At 45.0% G+C, this 27,959-nt stretch overlaps 4 protein-coding genes across 11 annotated transcripts; 1 reads left to right on the top strand and 3 right to left on the bottom strand.

Moving 5' to 3' along the window:
* Positions 1-204: 204 nt before the first annotated feature.
* On the bottom strand, positions 205-7,878 carry LOC128418546 (sulfotransferase 2B1-like). 3 transcript variants are annotated; one of them, XM_053398307.1, is made up of 8 exons: positions 7,776-7,878; positions 6,723-6,878; positions 5,923-6,001; positions 4,384-4,592; positions 3,537-3,663; positions 3,022-3,116; positions 1,198-1,378; positions 205-398 (listed from the first exon to the last, which is right to left on the bottom strand). In XM_053398307.1, the coding sequence occupies exons 4-8, from the start codon at positions 4,579-4,581 to the stop codon at positions 289-291; spliced, it is 711 nt and encodes a 236-aa protein (XP_053254282.1). In that variant the 5' UTR covers positions 4,582-4,592; positions 5,923-6,001; positions 6,723-6,878; positions 7,776-7,878; the 3' UTR covers positions 205-288. The 3 variants fall into 3 exon arrangements, with proteins under 3 accessions (XP_053254282.1, XP_053254281.1, XP_053254279.1); XM_053398306.1 differs by lacking the exon at positions 5,923-6,001 and having other exon boundaries at positions 6,730-6,870; positions 7,767-7,878; XM_053398304.1 differs by lacking the exon at positions 5,923-6,001 and having other exon boundaries at positions 6,730-6,878.
* A 3,303-nt stretch (positions 7,879-11,181) lies between these two features.
* LOC128418556 (cytochrome c oxidase subunit 6B1-like) lies at positions 11,182-12,915 on the top strand. Its single transcript, XM_053398329.1, has 3 exons — positions 11,182-11,308; positions 11,874-11,974; positions 12,666-12,915. Exons 1-3 carry the CDS (start codon positions 11,203-11,205, stop codon positions 12,717-12,719), a joined length of 261 nt encoding a protein of 86 aa, XP_053254304.1. The 5' UTR covers positions 11,182-11,202; the 3' UTR covers positions 12,720-12,915.
* A 1,635-nt stretch (positions 12,916-14,550) lies between these two features.
* On the bottom strand, positions 14,551-25,341 carry LOC128418548 (sulfotransferase 2B1-like). Of its 6 annotated transcripts, none has more exons than XM_053398313.1 (8): positions 25,216-25,341; positions 24,843-25,011; positions 23,859-24,007; positions 18,674-18,882; positions 18,139-18,265; positions 17,338-17,432; positions 15,586-15,766; positions 14,551-14,787 (listed from the first exon to the last, which is right to left on the bottom strand). In XM_053398313.1, the coding sequence occupies exons 3-8, from the start codon at positions 23,989-23,991 to the stop codon at positions 14,678-14,680; spliced, it is 855 nt and encodes a 284-aa protein (XP_053254288.1). In that variant the 5' UTR covers positions 23,992-24,007; positions 24,843-25,011; positions 25,216-25,341; the 3' UTR covers positions 14,551-14,677. The 6 variants fall into 6 exon arrangements, with proteins under 6 accessions (XP_053254288.1, XP_053254287.1, XP_053254284.1 ...); XM_053398312.1 differs by having other exon boundaries at positions 23,859-23,999; positions 24,862-25,011; positions 25,216-25,340; XM_053398309.1 differs by having other exon boundaries at positions 24,871-25,011; positions 25,216-25,328.
* A 472-nt stretch (positions 25,342-25,813) lies between these two features.
* LOC128419230 (sulfotransferase 2B1-like) lies at positions 25,814-27,959 on the bottom strand. The gene is given in 4 exon segments (XM_053399658.1): positions 25,814-25,911; positions 27,009-27,188; positions 27,191-27,407; positions 27,758-27,959. Coding segments are annotated over 4 exon segments (693 nt in total). The 5' UTR covers positions 27,956-27,959.

The following is a 27,959-nucleotide window of genomic DNA, read 5'->3' as shown; positions in this document are numbered from 1 at the left end:
TTTCTGTAGTTTGCCAGATCTTACTGGAACACCCATGAAAAACATCTTCCCATGGTAATTCCAGCAAACGCAGCTGAGCGGATGAACTACAGGAAGCCAAAAGGGACATTTTAATAAATTCCAGTAGGTGCTGAGAGCCCAGAAGCTTAAAAAAACCCATACCCTTAAAAGGAGTCACACAATAAAACCATATAATTTCTATTCAGAAATCTGTTTATTTAGCAGGACACACTTCAACCATGAGAGGCATGAGGATCAAAAATAGCAGGAGGAATAATCTGACATTCTTCAATCCCATGGAAATGTCATGCGCAGACCCTGCATGTTCTCACGATAAACACGGTCAAAGTGTTCATTCTGTGCCACAGTCAAGTGGTTCTTCCAGTCCCCAGAAATACCTGGAACAACAGAAGAGGGTGTGGAACCACTTGGTAACCACAAAAAAGATCCACTAAAATTACTTCAACTAAAATCAGGACCCCATTTCATCTTGCTCAGGACTTGCCCTTCCACTGGATGAAGCAAGGCAGCTGCCTCAAGTGGATTTTTTTAGGAGTAGCAGGACCTCCTCCCTGGCTGTTCTTCCCAGGCCCTCCCTCAACTGGTACCCCAGGAGTAGTCATGCTTCCATGTCGATGGCCTAGAATTACTTAGCTGCATTTTCCTAAAGCTTCACAAATAAGAATGGGCAAATCTGTCAATTTTGGTTACTCTCCTTTTCTCCTTTCCTCCCCAAATCTTAAATTCAGTTGTCCACATTATAACATCCGTTTGTATTTTTTTAAAAAAATCCTTCAAAAATCCACCAGCATTTTAATGCAAATTTATCCTAATTACACATTTTTCATGCAAGAAACAGGTTGTTGTTGCTTTTGTTGCAAATATGTATGTTATTGTCAGTATATGCATTTATATGCCTACATTATGCTAGCCGTGACATTTTATACTGATTACTTGTCTGGAATACAGCATTGAAAAATCTGTAGTGTGAATTTCAAAGAATAGTTGTGTTTCAGTACAAGAAAGTGTCAGTTAAGTAGGTTCACTTAAGGTGAACTGAGTCAAATCCCCCCCCCCGACACCTCTTTTTTTTTCCTCCCCACCTCCCTCCCTCCCTCTCTCACACTCACATGCACACACAAAGGTTCTTCATAGCTTGCATAAGCCATGGCCTTGGTCTGTCATGTAAATTGTTACCTTTCCTCATGAGCTTTGCTTTTGTGTGATCAAAATAGGTATCTGAAAATTGAGTATTATTGGACATCTTGTTGTCCTTCATCTTGTGGAAGGAGGCATTTTCCACCACAGAGTCGATTTGCTGACTATTCAGCTCTTTACCAATAAAATGACAAATCCTCTTCACACTTCCTCGTAGGTCCTGCGGAAGGAAAAAGCAAATGAGTGAATCCTCACATTGACACTGCCACAGAGAGATCTATTCCACCTGGCCTTTGGTTTGGACTCAGTCTGACCATTATGTTTCCCTCCCCTTATGGTTTTGATGAGGCTGCATTTTAAATTGCATTTTAACCTGTATTTTAAATTGCTTTCCCCCCCCCCATTATGTTTTTACTGTGATTTTACTGTTGTTAACCAGGCTCTGGCCGGGGAGGGTGGGGTATAAATAAAATTTATTATTATTATTATTAGGAAGAAAACAAAGGCAATTGTGTCCGTTTGCAGGGGGCACTTGGCAAAAATCATGCAAATGTTTGTCAATGGGTACCTCAAAGTCAGCACAGGAGTCAGCACTGAATTAGAAGACATTGAATTAAATACAGAATAGCATATTGTAGGGGAAGAAGTGATCTCTCCAGATACTTGTCAGTTTTATCACTGCTCCACAGTTAAAATCCTGGTCTTTTTGTCAAAGAGGGGAGAGCCTTCTGGACCTGACTGCCCATTCTTACCACTTTAAATCTTTGTTTTATTAATGAAATGAAATTTAAAATTCCTTTACTTCTGCACTTATAACTAACCTGTCTCTCCCTGAGGTGAAACGAGATAGGATGGCAACTTTATACTGAACTGTGAAATCAAGGTGTCAGGGGCTCAGGAGCAGAAGCACAGGGGAGAGAGGAAATGGAGAGCGAAGGGGAAGAATCTGAGGGCAGCGTAGGGGAGTATGACAGTGACCCGAGAGATTCCATGAGCTTCTCCAGCGAATCAGAAGATTCCCAGAAGGGGGCGCCGATGGTCAGGGCAAGGGGGGTCCCAGGGGGGACGCACCAGAAACAAGGGGCCAGCGGGGACTCCCAAAGCAGCAGCGGGGGATCAGGACCAGCTTCCCCACCAGAGCGTAGTGGGGGGGAAGAGTCACATGTGTCAGGACCAGCGTCTCCTCCAGCGGGGAGAGAAGATGAGTCAGGGCTGACCACGCCTCCATCGGAGAGTGGGGGAACGGAGGGGAGGTCAGTTACAGCTAGCCTCCCCGAAGGGGGAAGCAGTGACAGCAGCAGTGAAACGGTCAGGAGGAAGGTTGCCGGCTGGGCGCGCACGCCAAGTTCAAATGTACAGGTGCGCGGGACAGCAGGAGACCCGGATTGGGAACCAGGTCCTAAAGCCCGCTGGAGGGAGGGGGAAGACTCAGGGGACTCAGCGTCAGAAGAGTCTAGGAAGGGCGAGACCCCGACGGACAGGCGGAACCAGAGGAGGAAAGAGCAAAGGAAGAGGTGGAGCAAGGCTAGAGGCTTAAACTGGTGTCTGGGGGGAGGAGATTCAGACGGAGCTTCAGCGGTCTAGAGTTTGAGACGTAGAGCTGCACGCTGCGGCTGTGAAAGTGAAACTGAACTTCAATAAAGACTTTCGTACTTAACAACGAAACGGCGTTGGTCCTTTGTGAGCTGGGACCTCGGGCAGCTCTGACACAAGGTAACAAGAATGGCTGCAATCCTAACCCCACACTTGTACTTCTCTAAATCAGAGTCACCTTACCAATTGTACAATACTTTTTTAAGAACAAAAAAAAATTTCAAAATGATGACACAAAGTTGGAGACATAACCTGGGGGCATAAATATACCTGCTGTAGTTCTTCGTAGGTGATGAAGAAGAAGTTGGATCTGTCCTTCATCTCCATCCAGTTTTTCACATGCTCAAACCAGGAACCAAAAGACACTTGAAGAGCAAGGTGGAATGTAAAGAGTTTTGAAGGGGAAAGGAAAGACATAGAGGTTGCACCAGTCAGGAACCTAGAAAAGACCTTTATTCTTCACCTGATCAACAAGAACAGTAGCAGGGAACTTCCAACACCAACCAGATACAACAAGTCCAAATATCAGTTAGTGGCTGAGCTGTTTCATGATTCTATTTACACTGGAAAGATATGTAATATCGTCTACAACACTGGAGTTGGGGATTCACAATATCCTCTCCCTACATTTTGCAGCCATTCCAATTCCCCTTTTAATGACATTTGTTACTTTTTTTGGAAAATGAGGTGAGTACTGCGAGAGGAAAGAGCAGGAAAGAGCCTTGATAACATAGTGAACAGTGAGGTAGAACGAATGAGACAGGCTGATTTCCCCCTTTCCCTACCACTCCCACTCAGGAACTCCTCCATGTACTCTTCCAAAGTTCCAGGGTCCTCCACTGCTTTTAAGCCCTTGTTGAAATGGTAGGATGAGATCATCACATCTTTGGGATTACGCACGGTATAGATAACCTGGAAGAGAGGGAGGGGACATATTTAGGGAAGGCAAGAGAAGAAGCCCTAACTAGAGACAGACTGAGGCAGCTTAGGTGGGTCTCATGAAAATGAAGCAAAGTCTTTGTAGTTTAATTTACTGTTATTGTTTGTTTATATTAATTAAATTTGTATGCCACCCTATACTCACAGGACAGGTGCTTGTAAGATTTGGTGCTTGATGCTTGTGGTTTTCTGATAAACCTCTTGCAGCATATCATCTTACTCCAGCATGGATTTGGGCAGGAGTTTTCTCACCACCTTTTTGGGTTAGATACTTGCCTTTCCTTACCTCTAAGCAACCTGTCCAAAATTTATGTGAATCCTACAGGATTAATAATTTCACAATAACCCCCCCCCACCTTTTCACCAGACACAACTCAGTTGGAGACTAACCACCTTTCCCCAAAATTTTGAAAAATGTGGATGACTTCTCAAACAAGATTTTTCCAGGAACGGTGGGAGTTACTTAGGTGGAGGTTAAATGTAAAGTGAGAGGCAAAGTGGAATTTTCACCACAACCACAACATCTGGGGTGGGGATATATAAGCCTTCTCTAACTAGCTGTGATCATGACAGAAGTTGCCCACGGTGATATGGTCGTAGGTGAAGTGTTTGAAAGACTGAACATGTCATGTTGCTTAACAGATTGCCCAGGAGCCAAAAGCAGGGTTGACGTGTCAATTTCTACTCTCTTACCTTGGCCTTGGAGTGCAGGAAGGACTTGGGGAAAATGTGGAAAGGCAGGTGAGATGCCAGGAGCCTGGGTGTAGGAGTTTTCAAGGCAACCTGTAGGCCTGGAACACTCTCAATCCAAGGTGACTGTTCCCACGCTGGTAAACTCTGAACCCAGGAGGGGTTCCCATCATGCCAGATTAAGCCCAGGATCTCCTGCATCCAATGGGTACCTAGAGGAATATTAGGTAGTCTTCCCAACCACTCTTGATTCTGCAATAAACACATTTATTTTATCTTGTTCCCTCTCCCCTTTCATGTCATTTTGGACTCACAGCTGTCCATGGAGGTACAGGTCAATTCTGTGTCCAGGGCAGCTGTTTACCAGCTCCATCTGGTACGCAGGCTGAGACCCTACCTGCCTGTGGACTGTCTCACCAGAGTGGTGCATGCTCTGGTTATCTCTCGCTTGGACTTCTGCAATGCGCTCTATGTGGGGCTGCTTTTGAAGGTGACCCGGAAACTACAACTAATCCAGAATGCTGCAGCTAGACTGGTGACTGGGAGCAGCCGCCGAGACCATATAACACCAGTCTTAAAAGACCTACATTCGCTCCCAGTAAGTTCCCGAGCACAATTCAAAGTGTTGGTGCTGACCTTTAAAGCCCTAAATGGTCTCGATCCAGTATTCCTGAAGGAGAGTCTCCAACCCATCATTCTACCCGGACAATGAGATCCAGCGCTGAGGGCCTTCTGGTGGTTCTCTCACTGCGAGAAGCCAAGTTACAGGGAAACAGGCAGAGGGCCTTCTTGGTAGTGGCACCCGCCCTGTGGAACGCCCTCCCACCAGATGTCAACGAGAACAACAACTACCAGACTTTTAGAAAACATCTGAAGGCGGCCCTGTTTAGGGAAGCTTTTAATCTTTGGTGGATTACTGTATTTTAGTATTTTGTTGGAAGCCGCCCAGAGTGGCTGGGGAAGCCTAGCCAGGGATATAAATATTACACAAGCAGGAATCCAAAAATTCATGACATGGTGAATCAAATTGAACCATTTTGATGATGGTGTAGCAGGTAAGGATGTCAGCAGTGTGACTAATCTATAACAGACATATCACTTAGCTTTCTATATAAAGAAACAACATTCAGAGATGAATATCCTGAAATACAATTGCTTTTGACATGAGCAAATCATTCGAGAAAACAGAAGTAATAAAAATGCTTGTTGCAGCTACAGCCCTGCAATTCCCTTCCCACCAAGCCCACCAGGCAGCTGAGCCCCTCGTGCCACACCACAGCTCCTCTTGAAGTCCTCCTCTTGCTGGTTTGACAGCAGCATTGGTTTGCCCTCTGACCAAGCCTGTCACGTTAACTGTGCTAGGTTGGAAGCCAAGCAAATGATCAACTCACTCCTGTAGAAGGAAGACCCCTGGAATCTCCCTGTTAAACTACAGCTGATAAGCTTTATTCCAGTGATCCAGCTATTCCAGTACTGAGGACCCTGACAGGCAACAGATATTTCACAAGAGAGTTGTACTGAGCCTAAGATTCCTTAACTGACCTTCCGTTTGAGGGCAAATGCCACCTGATTCTGCATTTTGTGATAAGAACTTGGTTTGCTTAGTCAGGAATCCAGACAACTTTGTACCTCAGTGGGTGGGGCGGGGGGCAGAGGGATGTGGGGAGAGAAAATGGGAGATAAAGGGATTGATTAAAGTTGGCTGTGAAAAAAGAAGTCCAGGGCATTATGGCGAATAGGGACAGTGCAAACTAAACTGTAGTCCATTACCAGATTACTGGCCAGTTTTGGTTGGGTTATCTGATGGTTTCTGAAATTCTCGCAAAAAATTGGGATGAGTTGGGACTCCCTCCCCCCCCCCAAGCATCTTTCTCTTAAGCAAGCGTGTATATTCCTGATGATTTTATAGGTCAGCTACAGTACACTTCGTTCAGGTACCCCCGAGTAAGCAGGTTTGTCATGGTGGTGTTAACAGAATTTCCATTTCCAGGGCCTGTCTACCTAGAAATACAACATATATCACGCAGGCTATCTGCTTGGGAGTCTGGTGTTTTGAATCACAAGTTTAAGATGCATTTGTGTGTGGTGTTGCTGCTGGAATGGAATGATACAAACAGCCTGTAGTCATAACAGGGCCATGATAATTGGTTTTAAATGAAACTATTTTATTTCTAAATTATCAAAAAAAAGTGTGCCTTAACATACAAAGACTGTAGGAGATGTAAAACATAAAAAGGGATGCAGGGAGAGATTAGCTATTTTATTGTTTAACATTTCTAAAATACGACATCATCATCTTTGAAACACCATTTACTCCAGCATTTAAAATTACCTAAGTGCACCACTAACCTGACTTGGGGTAAGTAACATTCACTATATCATCATCCAATATTTGGAATTCATTTTCAACATAGCGGAGTGTTTCCTCTGAGTAGTAGTCCACTACAGGCAAACTCATTCCCTTGTATGTGAAACAAGGCATGGTTGACACTAAAAAACTGTAAAGATAATACTATTTTTATTATTTATTGAATTTGTAACCCCCCCCTTCATCCAAAGATCACAGTGTGGTTCCCAACACAAAAATAAAATCTGAGAATACAAAATGCGCAATAAAGCAAAAACAAAAACAAAGCAATAACCCTCTCCCACAAACCCATCATTATTATTCATTAAGATATATCTATCAAGATGTATGAGAGAGTGAGTTTTGATGCCATATCCTTAGGGACCTTCAAGTAGTCACTGTTTTGGGGCCGAACTGTGGACATAGCTGTGTCATCAACCACAATGATTCAGATCTCTGGGACACATGGAAACAAACCCTAACAAATTCAGTCATTTGTAGACCTAATAGTGGGTTTTCAAATCCCATGAAATCAACAGGGCAAATTCCTCACACTATTTGCTTCCATAATTTGCTCAAATCATTTACTTCCATTCAAAAATAAGCCACGATCACATCACTAGGATTGGGACTTCTGTGCATAAACAGAGCAAAACTCGATTCAGACAATAAGGAGTGGGGTGTAGTAAAACAGCCACAACTGCCCAAAGCAGAACACTCTTCCCTCCACACGGACAAGTAAATGCGTGTGGAATTAACTCCCACACCATGCTCATGCAATCAAGAATTTAAATGCCTATTTCCCCAAAGCCCCAAACACAGCAAAAATCTGCATTAACTTATGGTACTGTTACATTCCAAGAGCCTGAGAATTTGCATCAGGACCCCCAGAGAATAAGTGTAAAAAATGAGGGCTTTTATGAACTAAAGAGGTATAGATTTGGCTCTATGGGACTTGGAGGTTCTGAGTAACGATAAACCTTTGAAACAACCCCCCTCCTTTTATAGCCCCCAACCCAACTTAGAATTCAGCTTGTACCATACTTACAACCACTGGCTGCTTCTGATCTTTCCTTCTTCTGATGTCTTCATTTCCCTTGCTCTGCCAGCAGTATGCCATGCGAGATGAACTTGCTGCTCAGGGTACTGTTCGATACACAGTTTCTGATTCACAACTTTTCATTCTGCTCTGTGAAACATTCCCAGATAAGCTTTCATCTTAGCAAAGCAAAGATAAGGGGGGAACCTAGGCCTTGAACCTTGGCCGATTGAACATTATATGGCCTTTTAAATGTGTTTGTGGGAGGGGGGGTATTGGTTTGTTTCTGCTTTATGATGTGTTCTGTGTTCTCTTTTTGTATTTCTGTGCTGTGAAACACACACACACACACACACACACCGGTGATATACGGATGAAGGGCAATATATAAATGGAATGAAGAATGAAATATAAAGTTGTTACTGGACCAGTGTTGAAGTGTGACTGAGGTGTTAGAAGTGTAACTATGTTTGACTGTTTTGGATTATGTGTGTTTAACATCTTCGTTAACTTGTGTTATTTTCCAACTGGGAAGCTATTATTCTGTTGCTTGTTTGTACACAGTGGGGGGTAGACAGGTGTCTTGTTCTTGGGGAGAGGTAGTGTTGTAAAGTTGGGGGGTTCCAGGCCAGCTTCTTGGTAATGGCCCTAAATACAGGTTGTTAGTTTAATAAAGGCTTTCGGCAGGAGGGCAAATGGGAAGACAAAAGCCAGAGTGCGTGAGAGAGAGCTGGGCCAGAAGCAGGCAGAAGCCAGAGAGTGAGAGCCATGCTTGATTTCTGCTTGAATCAAAGGCTGCGACTATGGTGCAATATGCACAATGATACTCATTTGTACCTGTTGGATTACTGAGGGAGACAAAGTAAGATCAATTACTGCCTCAATATCATCTATCTGTGGGTGCTCCTTTTCTCAATAGATCATTACACACTTGCGAAATCTATTAGAAAGTTCAAACACTTCATTGGTCTGATGCATCCATTAAGCAGAATACTCATTTTCTATACTTTTGCAAGCCAAGAAAATAAGCACTGCTATGCCATCCTGCAAAAAAGGTTTCTAAAATAGTTCACGGCGCTGGCATAAATGAATCTGCCATAACGCAATTCGTTGCAAAACATAGCAAGTCACAAAATGTTCCACCCAGCTTTCAGACAACTGGAACAGAAGGCATTGGAACTGGAAATTTCCAAACAATTGGGGGTAACTTTAGGGCCACCTAGCAACACTTTGAACTACAGTGGTACCTGAGGTTACGTACTTAATTCGTTCCAGAAGTCCATTCTTAACCTGAAGCATTCTTAACCTGAAGCAGACTTTCCCATTGAAAGTAATGGAAAGTGGATTGATCCGTTCCAGACGATGAAAAACACCCCCTAAAACAGCAATTTAACACAAATTTTACTGTCTAACGAGACCATTGATCCATAAAATGAAGGCAATAATCAATGTACTGTAGTATAAAATAAATAAGACAGTATTTTAGATGGAAAAAAAATAACATTTTCTTTTTTCTTACATACACTGATGATAGTCAGTTTGGATGGGGGGCTTTTATCCATTTCTGCAGTCACACAATCAACCAGTACCTGAACTGGGTTCCACACAGTCACAAAAACAAGTCACAAAAATGAAGTCACAAGCCACAGTCACAAAAGCGAAGTCACAAGTCAGTCCCATAAAATGAAGAACAAGTCACAGTCAAAAAACCAAAAACAAACAAACAAACCAAAACGCAAAAAAATTAGCAAAAACAAAATCTCCAAATCTTACTTTTGTGTTGCATGGGTGCTCAGGACTCAACAGATTGCAGACTCAACAGGAAGTCTCTGATTAGCAGCCAGGGACTCAATTAACAAACAAAACACACCAAAACAGGAACCAGATGGTGAAAAGCAACCCCTAAAACAGTACTTTTACATGAATTTTACTATCTAACGAGGCCACTGATCTATAAAATGAAATCAATAAAACAGTACAAAATGAAAATGTTTTTTTTTCTTACCTGTGCTGATGTTTGGATGGGGTCTCAGGGTCCTCTTCCACAATCACAATCGGCTTGGCTCCCAGCATTCGCAGAGCCTCCGCAGGCCCCACGGATGTTGGGGCTTGGCTCCAGGCAGCGGCAAGGCCTCCTAGAGCTCGGAAAACTTACTTCCGGGTTACAATCGTTGGTAACCCGAAAAAAGGTAACTTGAAGCGTTCGTAACCCGAGGTACCACTGTATCAGCAATAGCAATAAAACCCACCAAACAATACCCCAAACCAAGAGTCTGTTCAGCAACCTCAGCTTGTGTAGCTGGAGTCAGCCAGGACCCCACCCTCCCAGGCCAGGTGGAAAAAAGCTAGCAGAGCAGGGAACGGGTCTTCCAGGACTCGCAGCAGTGCAGGTGCGAAGAAATTTTGCCCCTTCAGATGTTGCTGAACCACAACTCCCTTCAGCCCCAGCAAGCATCACCATTTGCCAGGGATGTAGTTCAACATCTGGAGGGCCAGAGGTTCCCTTATACCTGCTCTGCATACTACTTCTCTCCTTCCAGCATGTCCACAGCAATGTTGGGACTTGAAGCAATATCTTTCTGGCCTCTTATCAGGCAGATATTGGGTGATGGGGTTTTAATGTTGTAGATTTGTTAGGGGATGGTGTACAGAGATTGTTAAGTTGTAGGTGAACATATCAGACGACACAGCGATTCTTCAAACAGCTCTTGTTTATTCACAGGCCAGAACAGAACTGAACTGAAGGGTTCAGCCAGCCTGCTTATATAGAGCTCCACTACCACGCAACTGTAGCAACTTTCTGTAACTATCCAGTCACTGAACGTCACTTTCAATCCCTTATTTGCACTCAAGTCCACTCATGTGGACCTGAGTGAAAACTATCTACAGTATCCCCCTGCTGGCCCAGGGTGAGAACTTCAGTACATAACAGAGATAATACTGTGTTAATGTATTTCTTTGCTGCATGTGTGTATGCGTGCTTGGTGGGCTGGGGTTAGAAAGCTAACAGTACAAGTAGATAAATAGGTACCACTGTGGCAGGAAGGTAAACGGCGTTTCTGTGCACTCTGGTTTCCATCATGGTGTTCCATTGCACCAGAAGTGGTTTAGTCATGCTGGCCACATGACCTGGAAAGCTGTCTGTGGACAAACACTGGCTCCCTTGGCCTGAAAGCGAGATGAGCGCCCCAACCCCATAGTCACCTTTGACTGGACTTTCCTGTCCAGGGGTCCTTTACCTTTAGCTTTTAAGCAGTGTTCTGCTCCCATGATCTGACTGTGCTGCCATCCAGTTGTTGGAATACTCCTTGAAGATATAAATACCTTTGGGACACATAATCCCTTAACATGGGATATGGCTTCTGAGTGTTACTGCTGTGAATCTTCTGGGTCTTTTCACATTGCTGATTTTATATATTCTTTCAGAGAAGAGAACATGTCTGAAACCATAAATGAAAAGCTGGAAAATTACCGAACGGCTCCGTTTGACAGCCGGTTCCCCAATCAAAACGAAACCCAGAACTGCTGGCAGAATTATCTTGGTGCGTATAATTTATTTGTGTGAATTTTTTGCATCCTTGGGTGAGTAATGAGAAACTAGGACTATTCATCATCTGACATCTGAGTTGCCAGAGAAGTATAAAAAATGTAGTTGTCCTGTTGTACCATGTCTGAACTTCCAAACTGTTGACTTTCACTATTGCAGGCAAGGTCCATAGTGTACTGTGCAAGTCTTCCTAAAAGTTTCAGGCTGCAGCACTTCTAGATCTGTGCATAAAATGAGGCAGTAAGTGGAAACAATAGGAAAATGCAACAGGTCAGACCATAATATTATCACTATAATATCCTTATTACGAGAATGTGCAAGTGTTATGTATTCTTTTTTGTAAGTTGATCTGGGTAGTTTCTATAGTAGAGGAGGAAAGAAGGATTAAATAACAATAAAATAAGCAGAGATAGGCTAAACTAATGTCTGACGCCACCTTGTGCAGAATACATCAAGAGTCTTGCAAACAGTTTGGGATTTAAAAAGCTGTCCCCTGGGCTCTGTACTAGAGGAGCTGCAGTGGTCATCTTCATAAGTCTGAAACATTTCTCTCTCCACAGATTTCCACCGCTGTGAGAAAGCCATGAATGCCAAGGGAGGAGACCCTTATGTCTGTCAGTGGTACAAAAGAGTGTACACGTCCCTTTGCCCCGTTTCTTGGGTATGTGAATGGAACTGAGCAGGGCTAAGGAATGTGTATGTGAAAGAGAAATAGGTGTCAGCGTAAAGGATGGGCTTGGTGGGTGGTGTTTGGCACATTTCAGTGCTCTGTTATTTGACTGGAGGGGAGGTTCTGTGGACCATGGGCTGTGTTGGGTGAAGCCTCAGAGATGCAATAGACAGATGCTTAATGTATGTCAGAAAACTTCAATCTGCTCAAAATGATAACCACTAAAACCTATTATTTTGCATAAAATTAATAATGTGAGCCTGATGTGTTCCTATATTTTTAGCTGCATGTAGCAAAAGAACAAGGAGGATATGTATTGGTAAGTGATGGGTAATAAAAGAACATAACTGGAACTACTACTATTTTCATTGTTTTGCCTTGGGGACCTTTTCATTGACAAATTGCAAGGTCAAAATTTTATTAAATATGAGGATAAGCTAGATAGCTATGCAGGAAACATAAATATCACCTTGTGAACATTGCAACATTTTGCAGGCAACTCCCACAAAACCCACAAAAGAAGACTATTATAATCTATAGTTATGAGGATTAGAAATGTAATTTTCTACAAAGAAAGCTGCAGAATTCCATGTGCAGGAGGAGATCTGTAGTCTTAGTCACTTTGCCTCTGTACTAGCCCAGAAGATATGACTAATCAAAGAAGCCTATTGGTCTTTTTCAGGTCACTAGCTGGGATGAGCGCATAGAAGAGGGGACTTTTCCTGGCAAGATCTGATTGTCTTGCCCCTGCCAGTTGCTCCCTTTCTCATGACACTGCTGTGCTGCTGAGGTCCCCCCACCGAAATGCGGTGACTGAAGGATAGTCTGAAATAACGCTTTTTCTTGGTCATGCTGACTTGCGCGTCCAACATCATGTGACAGTGCAAATTCTAATAAAAGGCATAAAAACCTGTGGCCATGGTTTGTGTTAAGATTGGTTGATTATGTGTGAATTTGTGGTATTGTTGTCAATGACTGGGGTCCTTCTTATAACATGTAGGATACACGATTCACATAATTTTCCACAGCACCCCTCCTTGCTTTGCCATAAACCACCACCTCTCCACTTCCACTTGATAAGCAGTCTGGAATACTTTTGCACATGGAATTTTCTACTTGCTTGCTAGATTGGAGGCTGATCTGGCTACAGCACAGTCAGCCTTCTCTTGCAGTTGGCCAGTTCCCATTGGTGCTCATGATAAAAGAATGTTCCGCAGGTTGTTTGGATATGTTGTAATAAGTTACATGAGCAGATGACAAAAGTCCCTGAATTCTGTGCTTATGCAAGAGGCGGGAGCCTAGATAACACATTTTACAGAAGGGAGTTATTTTCCTGCTGGGCTTAAGGCCTGACTTCATCACTGCTGCTTTGGCACTGTAGCATAGGAGTCAACTTCTAGGGGCCGATGTCACTTCGGGCCCTCAGTAAAATATTTGAGGGGGCCTAAGCCCCCAAAGTTGATAGTCATTACCAATTAAATGGTGCATTTGTGCCACATCCTGTGATCGATTATGTGGGGAGAGGCTTACCTGCTCCCCCCCCCCAATATTTTATTCAAGTTGGCATTCTTGCACTAAAGTGATATTTTTCTCACACTGTGAAAAGCCCTTCACCTGGACAAAAGGAAAACATTAGGTAGTTGATTGCTAGGAAGCAAGCCCTACTCAGGGTGATTCAGATTGCTGTGTAAATATATGTAGGGCTGCATTGTAAAGTGACAGACCTATTTACATTTACTATTGAACTCTGTGGATTTTGCTTCTGAATAAACACACAAGGTAAGAATGAAAGGCTTGGCCTTCAGGACTGATTGCGGCCCTCCACACTTCTCTTATCTGGCCCTTGGGATTCCTCTGGCCATTCACCCTTTCCCTAGGCTGCATCTTTCACCAACCCTGAACTTCCTCTTTGTGCTTCTGCCTGGCTGTGAGGTGCTCTTTCACTCTGATAATGCCTCTTGCTTCCCTGGATGGAGAGGTGAGTGGAAAAATTACAGGGCAATCCTGTACAGTACAGGGCAACATGCAGAGTTTCTCAATAGAGCTGAGTGGGATGTGCTGGAACAGCAACACAGGTGGGGTGCCCTTAGGGAGGAGGAAGATCATCCGTTGTAAGAGATGAGCCCCTGGAGAAATACGATGCACAGAAGTAGGGCAGTCGGGAGCCATGCTGTGTCGCTGGAGCTGCAAAATTGATTGCATGCTCTCACCCCAGACACCACTTCTGGGCCTGAGGAGCTAGGGCAGCAGTTGCTGACCTCAGAACACACCAAAGTGGCTGTGAAAGATACAGCAAACAGAACGATTCCTGCCACCCTCCAGAGGAGGAAGAGATAGGAAGAGATGGACTTGAAGGAGTGATTTTCTATCATTGACCTTACCACTTCAGATCCAAGGAAACTGGTCGTACAAGAGTATGCTGATAACCTACTTCCTACCTTCCAAGGAAATGATCAGAGTATCAGCTTTGCTGATAAACTTCAGGGAGCCAAGAGGGACATTTTAATGCATTCGAGTAGGTGTTGAGAGACCAGAAGCTTAATAATAATAATAATAATAATAATAATAATAAGGAGGAGGAGGCACAAAAGTAACGATCACAATAAAACCATTCAATTTCTGTTCAAAAATACCAGAACCACTAGAGACATAAAAGCATGAGACAAAATAGCAGGAGGAGTAATTTGACATTCTTCAATCCCATGGAAATGTCATGCGCAGACCCTGCATGTTCTCACGATAAACACGGTCAAAGTGTTCATTCTGTGCCACAGTCAAGTGGTTCTTCCAGTCCCCAGAAATACCTGGAACAACAGAAGAGGGTGTGGAACCACTTGGCAACCACAAAAAAGATCCACTAAAATTACTTCAACTAAAATCAGGACCCCATTTCATCTTGCTCAGGACTTGCCCTTCCACTGGATGAAGCAAGGCAGCTGCCTCAGGCGGCTTTTTTTAGGAGTAGCAGGACCTCCTCCCTGGCTGTTCTTCCCAGGCCCTCCCTCAACTGGTACTCCAGGAGTAGTCATGCTTCCATGTTGATGGCCTAGACTTACCGGTACTTAGCTGCATTTTCCTAAAGCTTCACCAGTAAGAATGGGCAAATCTGACAATTTTAGTTTTTCTCCTTTTCTCTCTTTTTTCAAATCTTAAATAACTGATGCTTCGCATGTCAGATTCACCTTCTGTTGTGTGGGCAGGGTGGTCTCTCCCCTTACCTGGCCGATCCCCTGGCAACGCCTCCCCAGGCAGGATTGGGTCATTTGCTGAGGTAGGCGGAGACTTCCAGGTATCCAGCCTGGGAAGGGTGAAGCCAGCCTACATTATGTTAGCAGTTTCATTTCTGCACTGATGGGTTGTGCAGAAAATAGCACACAAAATTCAGAGCAGTGTGAATTTCAAAGAACTGTTGAGTATCAGTACAGGAACGTGTGAGATGAGTAGGCTTACTCAATGTGAACTGAATCAGATTTCTTCCCCACCACTACTCACTCTCTCTCTCTCTCTCTCTCTCTCTCTCTCTCTCACACACACACACACACACACACTTTTCATAGGTTGCACAAGCCACAGCCTTTGTTTATCACAAGGTATTTTGTTACCTTTCCTCATGAGCTTTCCTTTTGTGTGATCAAAATAGGTATCTGGAAATTGAGTAAAGTTGGACATGTTGTTGTCTTTCATCTTGTGGAAGGAGGCATTTTCCACCACAGAGTCGATTTGCTGACTGTTCAGCTCTTTACCAATAAAATGACAAATCCTCTTCACACTTCCTCGTAGGTCCTGCAGAAGGAAAAAGCAAATGGCTGAATTCTCATATTGACACTGCCACAGGGAGATCTGCCCTTTGAGAAAGAATGCAGAGGCCATTCTTGCAGGGAGCATTTAGCAAGAATGATTCAAGGCTACCTCAAATTTAGTACAGGACCCAGGGAATACTGGAGACAGCTCTGAATTTGGAGATGTTGAATTAAGTACAGAACAGCAGATTGTAGGCCGCACCTGGTCTGTTGTAGAACAAAGGAATGGCACCGCACATGTAATATCAGGCTCTTTGGCCTTAAGTCATTTTTATTTTATTTTAAATATACTGGAGAAGAAGAAAGGAACTCTGAACCCAAAACAGAAATGTTGGAGAAATCAATTGAAAATGGACTATCAAACTGTTTCATTCCATCTGCTCATTCAAACCCCCATTGTAGCACAGACTTGCTGTGAGCACTATTCACCTTAGTTCTCTACAAAGGACACTTTCCTTTTTTAACACACATACTTTGTATATAAATAGATACATAAATTTCTTTGAAGTATGTTGCTAATATATTAACTGATGCATAAAGGTGCCTCATCGGAAGTGTTATTATATCTTTAAAGGATTGTGCTGCAATCCTAACCATGTCTACTCAGAAGTAAATCCCACAGAATTCAGAGATACTCATCCACAGGTATATGGTTTTAGGAGGCAGATTAAGGATGAAATCCTATCGTGATTTTTTCCCTATTAACATTTTAAAGACCAAAGGAACACATCAATCATTATTGTTATTTTCGCAAGGAAATAAATAATCTCTTCTGAAAATTGCTAGTGTTATCACTGCTCCACAGATTTTTTTGAAAAAGAGGGGAGAACCATCTGGATTTGACTGCCCATTCTTACCACCTTAAATGTTTCTTTCAATAGTGAAATTAAATTTAAAACTCCTTTACATCCCCACCACCACCCAAGTTTTCTGCACTTACAGCATAACTAAACTGCCCCTCCTGACGTGAGAGAAACAAGACAGGATAGAAACTTTATAATGAATTGTGAAATCAAGGTAGCAAGAATTGCTTCAATCCTAATTCCACTTACCTGGTGGTGAGCCCCACTGAATTCAATAGGACTTACTTCTGAAAGGGCATGTTTAGGTTTGCAGTGACAGGTGGATTTGTGATGGGCCATTAGTCACACCATGAGCTTTGTCTCTAAGGTGTCCCAAGGCTCTTGGCTAAGAGGGCTACCTGTTTCATTAATTTTGAAAGGGAGCATGCAGGGAAGATGAACTGATTTGCAAATATCTGTGGATAGCTGTGGTGGTAGTGTGTGTTAAAAATGCATATATTTCTGAATCAACAAACAATGAAACAGAGCATAGACTTATGCAGAACCAATCAACTGCAACTAGACAGAAAGCACCAGATAAAAGTGAGAATTACTTGGGAATTTGTACCTCTCTAACTCAGAATCACCTTGCCAATTGTAGAAGACTTTTTCAGAACAAAAAATAAAATAAAATGGCAAAATGATATGTCACATGACATAAAGTTGGAGACACAACCTGGAAGTGTGAATATGGTCAAGGTTGGGCCAATACCTGCTGTAGTTCTTCATAGGTGATGATGAAGAAGTTGGATCTGTCCTTCATCTCCATCCAGCTTTTCACATGCTCAAACCAGGAACCATAAGACACTTGAAGAGCAAAGTGTAAAGAGCAAAGTAAACAGTTTCAGAGGCGAGAGGAAAGACATAAAGGATACACCAGTCAGGAACCTACAAAGGGCCTTTATTCACCCAATCGGGTAAAAGGTAGGTAACAGTCCAGTCAAAGGCAACTATGGGGTGTGGCACTTATCTTGCTTCAGGCTGAGGGAGCTGGCGTTTGTCCACGGACAGCTTTCTGGGTCATGCAGCTAGCGTGACTAAACCACTTCTGGTGTAACAGGACACCATAATGGAAGCCAGAGTACCCGGAAACACCGTTTACCTTCCCACCACAGTGGCACCTATTTACAGAAGCAGGGAACTTTCAATAACACCCAGATACAACTAAGCCTAGTACCACCTAGAGACTGGGTTGTCTAATGATTCTATTTACATAGACAAGAGATCTAATATTGTATACGACACTAGAGCCAGGGATTCATAATATCCTCTCCCTACATTTTGCAGCCATTCCAATTCCTCTTTTAATGACATTCATTACTTTTTAAAAGAAAATGAGGTGAGTACTGCGAGACCTTTTCCCATCCTACCCCCTCCACACCTATCTCACTGGGAATTGTACTTCTCTGATACAATGAAAGGAAATGAGAGGAAAGGGCAGGAAAGAGCCTTGATAACATAGTGACCAGTGAGGTAGAACAAATGAAACAGGCTGATTTCCCTCTTTCCCTACCACTCCCACTCAGGAACTCCTCCATGTACTCTTCCAAAGTTCCAGGGTCCTCCACTATTTTTAAGCCCTTGCTGAAATGATAGAATGAGATCATCACATCTTTGGGATTACGCACGGTATAGATAACCTGGAAGAGAGGGAGGGGACATATTTAGGGAAGGCAAGAGAAGAAGCCCTAACTAGAGACAGACTGAGGCAGCTTAGGTGGGTCTCATGAAAAGGAAGCAAAGTCTTTGTTGTTTAATTTACTGTTGTTTTATTTGTTTCTTTCTTTGTTTATTAAATTTGTATACCATCCTTATACCCCCAGAAGCTAGTAGGAATTAGTGTTTGGTGATGTGTGTTTTCTGCCACACCTCAGGCAGCAAATTGTCTTCCTCCATCCTTGCTTTGGGCAGGGGTTATCTCCCCACCCTTTTTGGGTCAGATACTTGTCTTGACTAGGGCCATAGGTGGAGTGTTTGAAACACTGAGCAGGTCATTCTGCCTAACAGAGCCAAAAGAAGGTTTGATGTGTCAATTGTTCCTCTCTTACCTTGGCCTTGGAGTGCAGGAAGGACTTGGGGAAAATGTGGAAAGGCAGGTGAGATGCCAGGAGCCTGGGTGCAGGAGATTTCAAGGCAAGCTGTAGGCCCGGAATACTGTCAATCCAAGCTATCCGTTCCCACGCTGGTAAACTCTGAACCCAGGAGGGGTCCCCATCACGCCAGATTAAGCCCAGGATCTCCTGCATCCAATGGGTACCTAGAGGAATATTAGGTAGTCTTCTCAACCCCTCTTGATTCTGCAATAAACACATTTCCTTTATCTTGTTCCCTCTCCCCTTCCATGGCTCAATAGAACCAGTATGCCCCATGCATAATCAATTGAAAGGATCAGAAAAAATTGGAATGATTTTTTGTGAACAGCAAGTTACTCAGCACCCTCCTACGCAGGCAAGATTCCAAAAATTCATGTCTAGTTTAACATGGTGAACCAAACCGAATGAACTATTTTGATGAGGGTGTAGCCAGTGAGGATATTAGCAGTGTGACTAATCTATAGCAGACATATTACTTAGCTTTCTATATACAGTCAGCATTCATGGATGACTTGTTGCTCACACCTGCAGGAGGCACATCTCTAGAATCTTCCTGTTAAAATATAGCAGAACAGCTTTATACTTGGCCAAACATGTGATCCAGCTATTCCAGTATTGAAGAACAGATATTCCACAAGAGGGCATAATTAAGCCTCAGATTCTTTATGTGGCCCTCCATTTAAAGGAGAATACCACCTGATTCTGCTGCATTCAGTGATAAGAACATTGTCTGCTTAATCAGGAATCCAAAACAGCTTTATACTGAGGGGGGCGGGGAGGGATGAAGGGAGAGAAAATGGGAAATGAAATTATTGATTAAAGTTAGCTGTAATAATAATAATAATAATAATTTATTATTTATACCCCGCCCATCTGGCTGGGCCTCCCCAGCCACTCTGGGCGGCTTCCATAAAAACCAAAAATACAGTAAAATATCACACGTTAAAAACTTCCCTGAACAGGGCTGCCTTAAGATGTCTTCTGAATGTCAGGTAGTTGTTTATCTCTTTGACATCTGCTGGAAGGGCGTTCCACAGGGCGGGCGCCACTACCGAGAAGGCCCTCTGCCTGGTTCCCTGTAGCTTTGCTTCTCGCAATGAGGGAACCGCCAGAAGGCCCTCGGCGCTGGACCTCAGCGTCCGGGCAGAATGATGGGGGTGGAGACGCTCCTTCAGGTATACTGGACCGAGGCCGTTTAGGGCTTTAAAGGTCAGCACCAACACTTTGAATTGTGCTCGGAAACGTACTGGGAGCCAATGTAGGTCTTTCAAGACCGGTGTTATATGGTCTCGGCGGCCGCCCCCAGTCACCAGTCTAGCTGCTGCATTCTGGATTAGTTGTAGTTTCCGAGTCACCTTCAAAGGTAGCCCCACGTAGAGCGCATTGCAGTAATCCAAGCGGGAGATAACCAGAGCATGCACCACTCTGGCGAGACAGTCCGCAGGCAGATAGGGTCTCAGCCTACGTACCAGATGGAGCTGGTAAACAGCTGCCCTGGACACAGATTTGACCTGTGCCTCCATGGACAGCTGTGAGTCCAAAATGACTCCCAGGCTGCGCACCTGGTCCTTCAGGGGCACAGTTACCCCATTCAGGACCAGGGAATCCTCCACACCTGCCCGCCTCCTGTCCCCCAAAAACAGTACTTCTGTCTTGTCAGGATTCAACCTCAATCTGTTAGCCGCCATCCATCCTCCAACCGCCTCCAGACACTCACACAGGACCTTCACCGCCCTCACTGGTTCTGATTTAAAAGAGAGGTAGAGCTGGGTATCATCCGCATACTGATGAACACCCAGCCCAAACCTCCTGATGATCTCTCCCAGCGGCTGCATGTAAATGTTGAAAAGCATGGGGGAGAGGACAGAACCCTGAGGCACCCCACAAGTGAGAGCCCAGGGGTCTGAACACTCATCCCCCACCACCACTTTCTGAACACGGCCCAGGAGGAAGGAGCGGAACCACTGTATGACAGTGCCCCCAGCTCCCAGCCCCTCAAGACGGTCCAGAAGGATGTTATGGTCGATGGTATCAAACGCCGCTGAGAGATCCAGCAGAACTAGGAAACAGCTCTCACCTTTGTCTCTAGCCCGCCGGAGATCATCAACCAGTGCGACCAAGGCAGTTTCAGTCCCATGATGAGGCCTGAATCCCGACTGGAAGGGATCCAAATGGTCCGCTTCTTCCAGGCGTGCCTGGAGTTGTTCGGCAACCGCTCGCTCAATCACCTTGCCCAAGAATGGAAGATTTGAGACTGGGCGATAGTTGGCCATCGTGGCCGCATCTAAAGATGGTTTTTTAAGAAGCGGTTTAATAACCGCCTCTTTCAGCGGGTCTGGGAAGGCTCCCTCACGGAGGGAAGCATTCACCACCCCACGAAGCCCATCGCCCAGTCCTTCCCGGCTAGCTTTTATAAGCCAGGATGGGCAAGGATCCAGGAGACAGGTGGTTGGTTTCACTCGTCCAAGCAGCCTGTCCACATCCTCGGAGGTAACAGATTGGAATTGATCCCACTCAACTTGACTAGACAGAACTCTAGCACTCTCCCGCCCCGGCCCTGCTCCCACGGTGGAGTCTACTTCTTCCCGAATCTGAGCGATTTTATCTGCAAAAAACTTTGCAAAATCATTGCAGGAGAACATGTGGCCCATACTGGGCCCCGATGTTGCAGGTGGTTCCGCTAAATTGTGAACCACCTGAAAAAGTCTCCTGCTGCTGTTTTCTGCAGATGCAATAGAGGCGGTGAAGAAATTCTTCTTCGCCGTCGCTATCGCCACTTGGTAGGCTCGACGTTGAGCTCTAACCTGTGTCCGGTCAGATTCGGAATGAGTTATCCGCCACCGGCGCTCTAGCCGTCTCAACGATTGTTTCATTGCCCTCAGATCCGTGGAAAACCACGGGGCTGTCCGGGCTCCATGCAATCGGAGAGGGCGCTTCGGAGCCAAACAGTCAATAGCCCTGGTTAACTCCACATTCCAGCGGGCCTCCAGGGAATCAGCTGAAAGGCCATCAACATGGGATAAAGCATCCCCTACCACTCTCTGGAAACCATTTGGATCCATTAAGTGGCGGGGGCGGACCATCCGAATTGGTCCCACCTCCCTGCAGAGGGGATGGGTCGCAGAGAAGTCCAGTTGCACCAGGAAGTGATCTGACCATGGCACTTCTTTCGTTTCGCTTTTACTTAGTGTCAGATCACCAACATCCATAGAGGTAAACACCAGGTCCAAGGCATGTCCGCGGCTATGGGTTGGGCCAGACTTATTCAGGGACAGCCCCATGGAGGCCATGCTTTCCACGAAGTCCCGAGCGGCCCCTTGTAAGGCCGTGTCGGCATGGATGTTAAAATCCCCTAGGACGACCAAGCTAGGTGTCTCCAGGAGAACATCCGCCACGACCTGAAGCAGCTCGGGCAGGGAATCCTTGGTGCAGCGGGGAGGTCGGTACACCAAAAGGAATCCTGTACTGCCCCTATTGCCCAACTTCCAGAACATGCACTCGGAAAACTGGGTCTTCCCAACAGGACGCCTGGTGCAAACTAATGACTTCCTAAAAATCACTGCAACCCCCCCTCCCCGCCCACATGACCTGGGTTGCTGTGCGTAAGAGAAACCTGGTGGACAAGCAGCGGCAAGGACAGGCCCATCTGCTTCATCCAACCAAGTCTCTGTTACACATGCCAGGTCAAGTCCTCCATCCATGATCAAGTCATGGATGGCAGTGGTCTTATGAATCATTGACCTGGCATTGCACAGCAGCACCTTCAGGTCATGTGGGTATCCCTTGCTGATTCTAGTATCCATCCGGTCAGGACCAGACCCGGAGGCAGGAATAGTCCTCAGACAACGACTAAACCTGCCTCCTCTGTAATGACGTGGTCTAGTCTTAGCGTAACTCCTCCTCCTACCCGTGATCACTGAGATCGGTTGCCCCAGTGCATCCCCCCCTGTGGAACATGCCCCAGCCATTTTGTGGGCTGGGGCCCACTCCCCGGCAGCCCTGACCCCTCCCCCTAAGAACAAAATAAGATCTTAAACAAACAAACAAAACCAATAAAACAATACAAACAAAAAAAACCCAAAAAAATGTAAAAATTACAAAAACATCAAAATAAAAATAAAAAGATTCCCCAAGCCCAACCAAACATCCATCCCACCCCCACCCGCCACATACAAAAAATCCAAAAGAAAAATTTTAAAAACATTTTAAAACCACTCTAAAAACACTCTGTGCTCCCCTGGCAGCAACAACTGTCCTGGTGAGGCCTGTCAGGCCCTGCCCTGGGCCAGATGGTAAGTGGCAAGAGCAGGGCCCTCAGGCACTCACACAGGGGAGTCCTCCTGGGCAGCAGGCAGCAAGCAGCACGCAGTCCTTATGAGGCTTCAGGCCCCGCCCCCGGCCAGATGGTAAGTGGCAGGAAGGAGCAGGGCCCTCAGGCACTCACACAGGGGAGTCCTCCTGGGCAGCAGCAGCAAGCAGCACGCAGTCTTTATGAGGCCCCAGGCCCCGCCCCAGGCCAGATGGTAAGTGGCAAGAGCAGGGCCCTCAGGCACTCACACAGGGGAGTCCTCCTGGGCAGCAGGCAAAACTGTAGAAGTTTTGGATGGACTATCTGAAATTCTTGGACCTGTTTTCCTTAAGCATCTTTCTCTTAAGCAAGAGTGTATCTTCCTGATTTTTTTATAGGTCAGCTATACCTTAATTGTTGAGGTACCTCCGAGTAAGGAGGTTTAGCATGGTGGTGTTAATAGAGTCCCCATTTCCAGGGGCTGTGTATCTAGAAAAACAAAAATCTATGATGTAAGCCACCTGCTTAGCTGTCCAGTGTTTTGAATCACGAGTTTAAGATGCATTTGTGAGTTGCATGGCGCTCCTGGTAGAGTGGAATGTTACACACAGCCTTTAGACATGACAGAACCATAATAATTGGTTTTAAATGAAACTTTAATTTCTTGATCCGACTTGTCAAAAAAGAAAAAGGTGTTTCTTAACATACAAAGACTGTAGGAGATATGAAGCATCAAAAATGGATGCAGGGAGAGATTAGCTATTTTATTGTTTAATGTTTCTGAAATAGGATATCATCATCTTTGAAACACTGTTTACTCCAAGTTTAAAATTACCTAAGTGCACTACTAACCTGACTTGGGGTAAGTGACGCTCACTATATCATCATCCAACATTTGGAATTCATTTTCAACATAGCGGAGCGTTTCCTCTGAGTAGTAGTCCACTACAGGTAAACTGATTCCCTTGTATGTGAAAGAAGTCATTGATGACACTGAAAAACTGTAAAGATGTTATCATCACCATCACCATCATTAATTAAATTTGTATACAGCCAAAGATAACAGTGTGGTTCGCCACACAAAAATACAAAATACACAATAAAGCAAAAACAAAGCAGTAACCCCCTCTCACAAACACATTATTATTATTCATTAGAACATATTTATCAAGATATATGAGAGAGTGAGTTTCAATGCCACATCCTTTGGGACCTTCAGGTAGGACCCACTCACCTTTCGCATTGGGCAGCGTTGTGGCTGGGCATCTGGGCCCTTGCAATGACCCGGCTCGTGGGCATAGGATTGAGACCCCCTTCTGCGCCTGCCCCAGATGCGTCACACCTGCTCGGCCAGTCTATGCCGGTGGGGGACGTGACCACAGGTGTTTTAAACTGCTTCGCGGCCGGGGGCTTCCTTCTCTCACCTCCTCGCCGGGTCTCCCAACCCAACCGCCCTCTTTTCAAACTTTGGTATGCATGACCTTGCTATGGACAAATGTCAGCCGCCTTATTGTTGGGACCAGGTAGGAATATTTCCACTTGTAATTGCTTGTAAATACACATGTAATTGCTTGTGGACTAAGTCTCACACTATGGCCATGGAATCAGAGTTTAAATGGCTATTTCCCCAAAGCCACAAACACAGCAAAAATATGCATTAACTGTTACATTCCAAGAGCCTGAGAATTTGCATCAGGACCCCCCAAAGAATAAGTGTAAAAAAGTGAGGGCTTTTATGAACCAAAGAGGTATACATTTGGCTCTATGGGACTTGGAGGTTCTGAGTAACGATAAACCTTTGAAACAACCCCCCTCCTTTTATAGCCCCCAACCCACCTTAGAATTCAGCCTGTACCATACTTACAACCACTGGCTGCTTCTGATCTTTCCTTCTTCTGGTCTCTTACTTTCCCTTGTTCTGCCAGCAGTATGCCATGCGAGATGAACTTGCTGCTCAAGGTGCTGTTTGATACTCAGTTCCTGATTCACAACTTTTTATTCTGCTCTGTGAAACATTCCCAGATGAGCTTACGTAGTAGCAAAGCAAACATGGGGGGGGGGACCCAGGCCTTTGGCCGATTGAACATTATATGGCCTTTTAAATGTGTTTGTGGGAGGGGAGGTATTGGTTTGTTTTTGCTTTATGATGTGTTTATAGCCCTAAAGTATCCTCCAACCCACCTTAGAATTCAGCCTGAACCATACTTACAACCACTGACTGCTTCTGATCTTTCCTTCTTCCGGTCTCTTCCTTTCCCTTGTTCTGCCAGCAGTATGGCAAGGTGAGATGAAGAATGTTCACAATGACCTTTTACACTCAGTTAATGATTTACAGCATTTTATTCTTCTCTGTGGCTGAAAACATCCCAGAGGAAGCTTACGTTGGAACAAAGCCGACAGACCCTATCTAAAAGACACAACTCCAAAGGAAAAGGGAATGGACAGGGAGGAGGAAGAAACAAAACTCAAGTGCCAGTTCAAGAGCAAAATGAGGCACTGGAGTGTCCCATCTCTCCCTCTGCCACAGCCAATTATAGAATTTATTTCATTTAGCATTTAATTTTAAATCTGTGCATGTTCCAATCTGGAAATCAGACAGAGGGGAATCAGGCAATCGTTCTTTAAGGAAAGAAAAGCGAGCCTAACAGAAGGAAGCAGGAATTGTTTTCCTAGGTATACACGGAGTTTTCTTGAGGACTTTGCCATCTCACACAGGAAACCTCTACAAAAAGCCCAGAAGAACAAACTAGGACTGACAATTACAAAGAACACCCCCCGCCCCCTAAAGGTGGTTTTCATACATTGCATCATGACACGTAATCTGAGAGGTTGTTTGCAGACAATGCAGCCTTGGCAGCACATTCAGGGAAGCTCCACAGAAACTCATCAACCGTTTTGTCCAAGCCTGCATGAAGTCCGGCCTTGTCATCAGCCTGACGGAGACCAACACCTTGGGTCGGGATGTCGCCAGCACTCCATGCATCTGCATTGGTGGCTACACGCTTGAGGCGGTAGACCATTTTGTCCACCTAGGTTCCACCATAACCAGAAATCTCTCCATTGTTACTGAGCCAGACAAGCCTAATGGCAGCTCTGGCAACGGCTCACTTCTCCAAAAGGGTTTGGGAGAGAGAATGTGGGGCTAACCACCAATACCAAGATGAAGATCAGGAGGATTTTGGGTACCAAATGGCAGGACAGAATTCCAAACAAAGATGTGTTCTCCCAAGCCCACATTCCCGGCGTGTTTGCACTTTCTGTCTCAGTGATGTCTACGCTGGCTTGGTCGTGTGTCCCACAGAAGGGAAGATGGCAGGATCTCTATTGCCAGAGAAAGAAAGTTATCTAATGCTGTCTCTTCTCCAGTGTTCAAGGAGCTGCAGCCATTACAGTCAAGCCGTTTGCGCACGAAACAAAATGGAGAATGCATTAAGATACCTCCTATGTGACCAGAGTTAACCGAACGCATGAGAGTTACTGGGGAACATGCCAGAATTAAACACGTACCAATGCATTTAAGCATTTCCAATTTCAGTCAGGTAAAATCACTGTATTTGACACTGCTCCCCTGTACACCTGCTCCTCTCTGGCCTCCTTTCCCCCACCCAGCCGCTGCCTTCAGCATGCCAGGGCATCCTCAGGCTGCCTCCAGTCACCTCAGGCAGTGATGGAGGAGGAAGCAGCTACAGGGGGTGCGGAGGAGGCAGCAGCAGGGAAGCCATTTTGTTTTGCCTCAAGTAGCAAAATGCTCCGTGGCAGCCCCACACCCTATGCACACAACCCAATATCCCAACTGTCAGTTATCACGCTACGAAACAGTGCTCAATATTTCAACTTCTTCCCATACTGAAGAATTGTGACCATCAGAAACTTGTCCCTTAATTATTTGACTTTTTCTGTGTGGCATCAAACAGAAAAACAGAAATAGAAGAGGTTATTCACCCCTGGTATGCAGCATTGTGGCCTTATTCCTTGGCACTCCGTGGCAACCAATGTTTTTACCTTTCCTCATGAACTTTGATTTTGTGCTCTCGGGTATTAAAGAAAAGTTGGACTTCTTGTTGCCCTTCATCTTCTGGAAGGAGGCGTTTTCCACCACAGACTCAATTTGTTGGCTGTTTAGCTCCTTGCCAAGAAAATGACAGATCTTCTGCATGCTGCCTCAAAGGTCCTGCAGAAAGCAAAAGCAAATGGCTGTGAATCCTCATGTGATGCAGAGAGCTTGCCCTTCATCAGGAGGCAAAGAAGAATGGCTGATTTGCCTCCTTCCATACTTTCCCCACTCAGGAATCTCTCCATGAACTCTTCCACAGTTCCAGGGTCCTTCAATACTTTAAAGCCTTTGATGAAGTGGTACCTTGAAACCATAGCATCTCTGGGGTTACGCAGAGTATAGACTACCTGTAACAGAGGAAGAGCTATATTGAAGGAGGGCCCAGGCAGCCCAACACTATTAATAGGCAGAGTGTGGCAGCAAACTGAAGGCATGATAAATAAAACCTGACATGGGAACGAGGGAAGCCTCCAGTGAGGACCTGGGCTGACCATACATGTGGACCATGTCCAGTTAAAGTTCTTCCACAATCAGGAACTGCTAAGGAGATTCCCAATATTCCTTCCCATTCTCTAATGCAAAATATAGCATCCTCCTGTAAAGAGGCTGTGTCAAGTGTTCCAGAATCCCCCACATTTGTGTGCCAAAAAGACAAGAGTCAAAGGCAGTCTTGATGTGTCCATTGTTCCTCTTTTACCTTGGCATTGGAGTGGAGGAAGGACTTGGGGAAAACCTGGAATGGCAGGTGAGTATTCAGGATCCTGGGGGAAGGATTGTTCAAGGCAAGCTGCAAGTTATCATCAAGCTCAATCCAGGGTGCCCTTTCCCTCAGTGGTACCTTCTGAACCCATGAGGGGTCCCCATGTCTCAATATTAAGCTCAAGACCTCTGCCATCCAA

Source organism: Podarcis raffonei, chromosome 8, assembly GCF_027172205.1.
Source record: "Podarcis raffonei isolate rPodRaf1 chromosome 8, rPodRaf1.pri, whole genome shotgun sequence".
Taxonomy (NCBI): Eukaryota; Metazoa; Chordata; class Lepidosauria; order Squamata; family Lacertidae; genus Podarcis; species Podarcis raffonei.
This window is presented reverse-complemented; position numbering and strand designations above follow the sequence as displayed.

Bases quoted from the DNA above. Each gene is read 5' to 3' on its own strand.
- LOC128418546 (XM_053398304.1), bottom strand. From the start codon at position 7,819: ATGAAGACATCAGAAGAAGGAAAGATCAGAAGCAGCCAGTGGTT. The intron at 4,593-6,729 runs GTTAGTGGTGCA...ATATTCCTCTAG, and splicing joins TGTTACTTACCCCAAGTCAG to GTACCCATTGGATGCAGGAG. The intron at 3,117-3,536 runs GTAGGGAAAGGG...TTGCTCTTCAAG, and splicing joins GGAGTTCCTGAGTGGGAGTG to TGTCTTTTGGTTCCTGGTTT.
- LOC128418556 (XM_053398329.1), top strand. From the start codon at position 11,203: ATGTCTGAAACCATAAATGAAAAGCTGGAAAATTACCGAACGGCTCCG. The intron at 11,309-11,873 runs GTGCGTATAATT...CTCTCTCCACAG, and splicing joins CTGCTGGCAGAATTATCTTG to ATTTCCACCGCTGTGAGAAA. The intron at 11,975-12,665 runs GTATGTGAATGG...GGTCTTTTTCAG, and splicing joins CCCTTTGCCCCGTTTCTTGG to GTCACTAGCTGGGATGAGCG.
- LOC128418548 (XM_053398314.1), bottom strand. From the start codon at position 23,991: ATGACTTCTTTCACATACAAGGGAATCAGTTTACCTGTAGTGGACTAC. The intron at 17,433-18,138 runs GTAGGGAAAGAG...TTGCTCTTCAAG, and splicing joins GGAGTTCCTGAGTGGGAGTG to TGTCTTATGGTTCCTGGTTT. The intron at 15,767-17,337 runs GTATTGGCCCAA...TTCCTTCTGCAG, and splicing joins CCTATGAAGAACTACAGCAG to GACCTACGAGGAAGTGTGAA.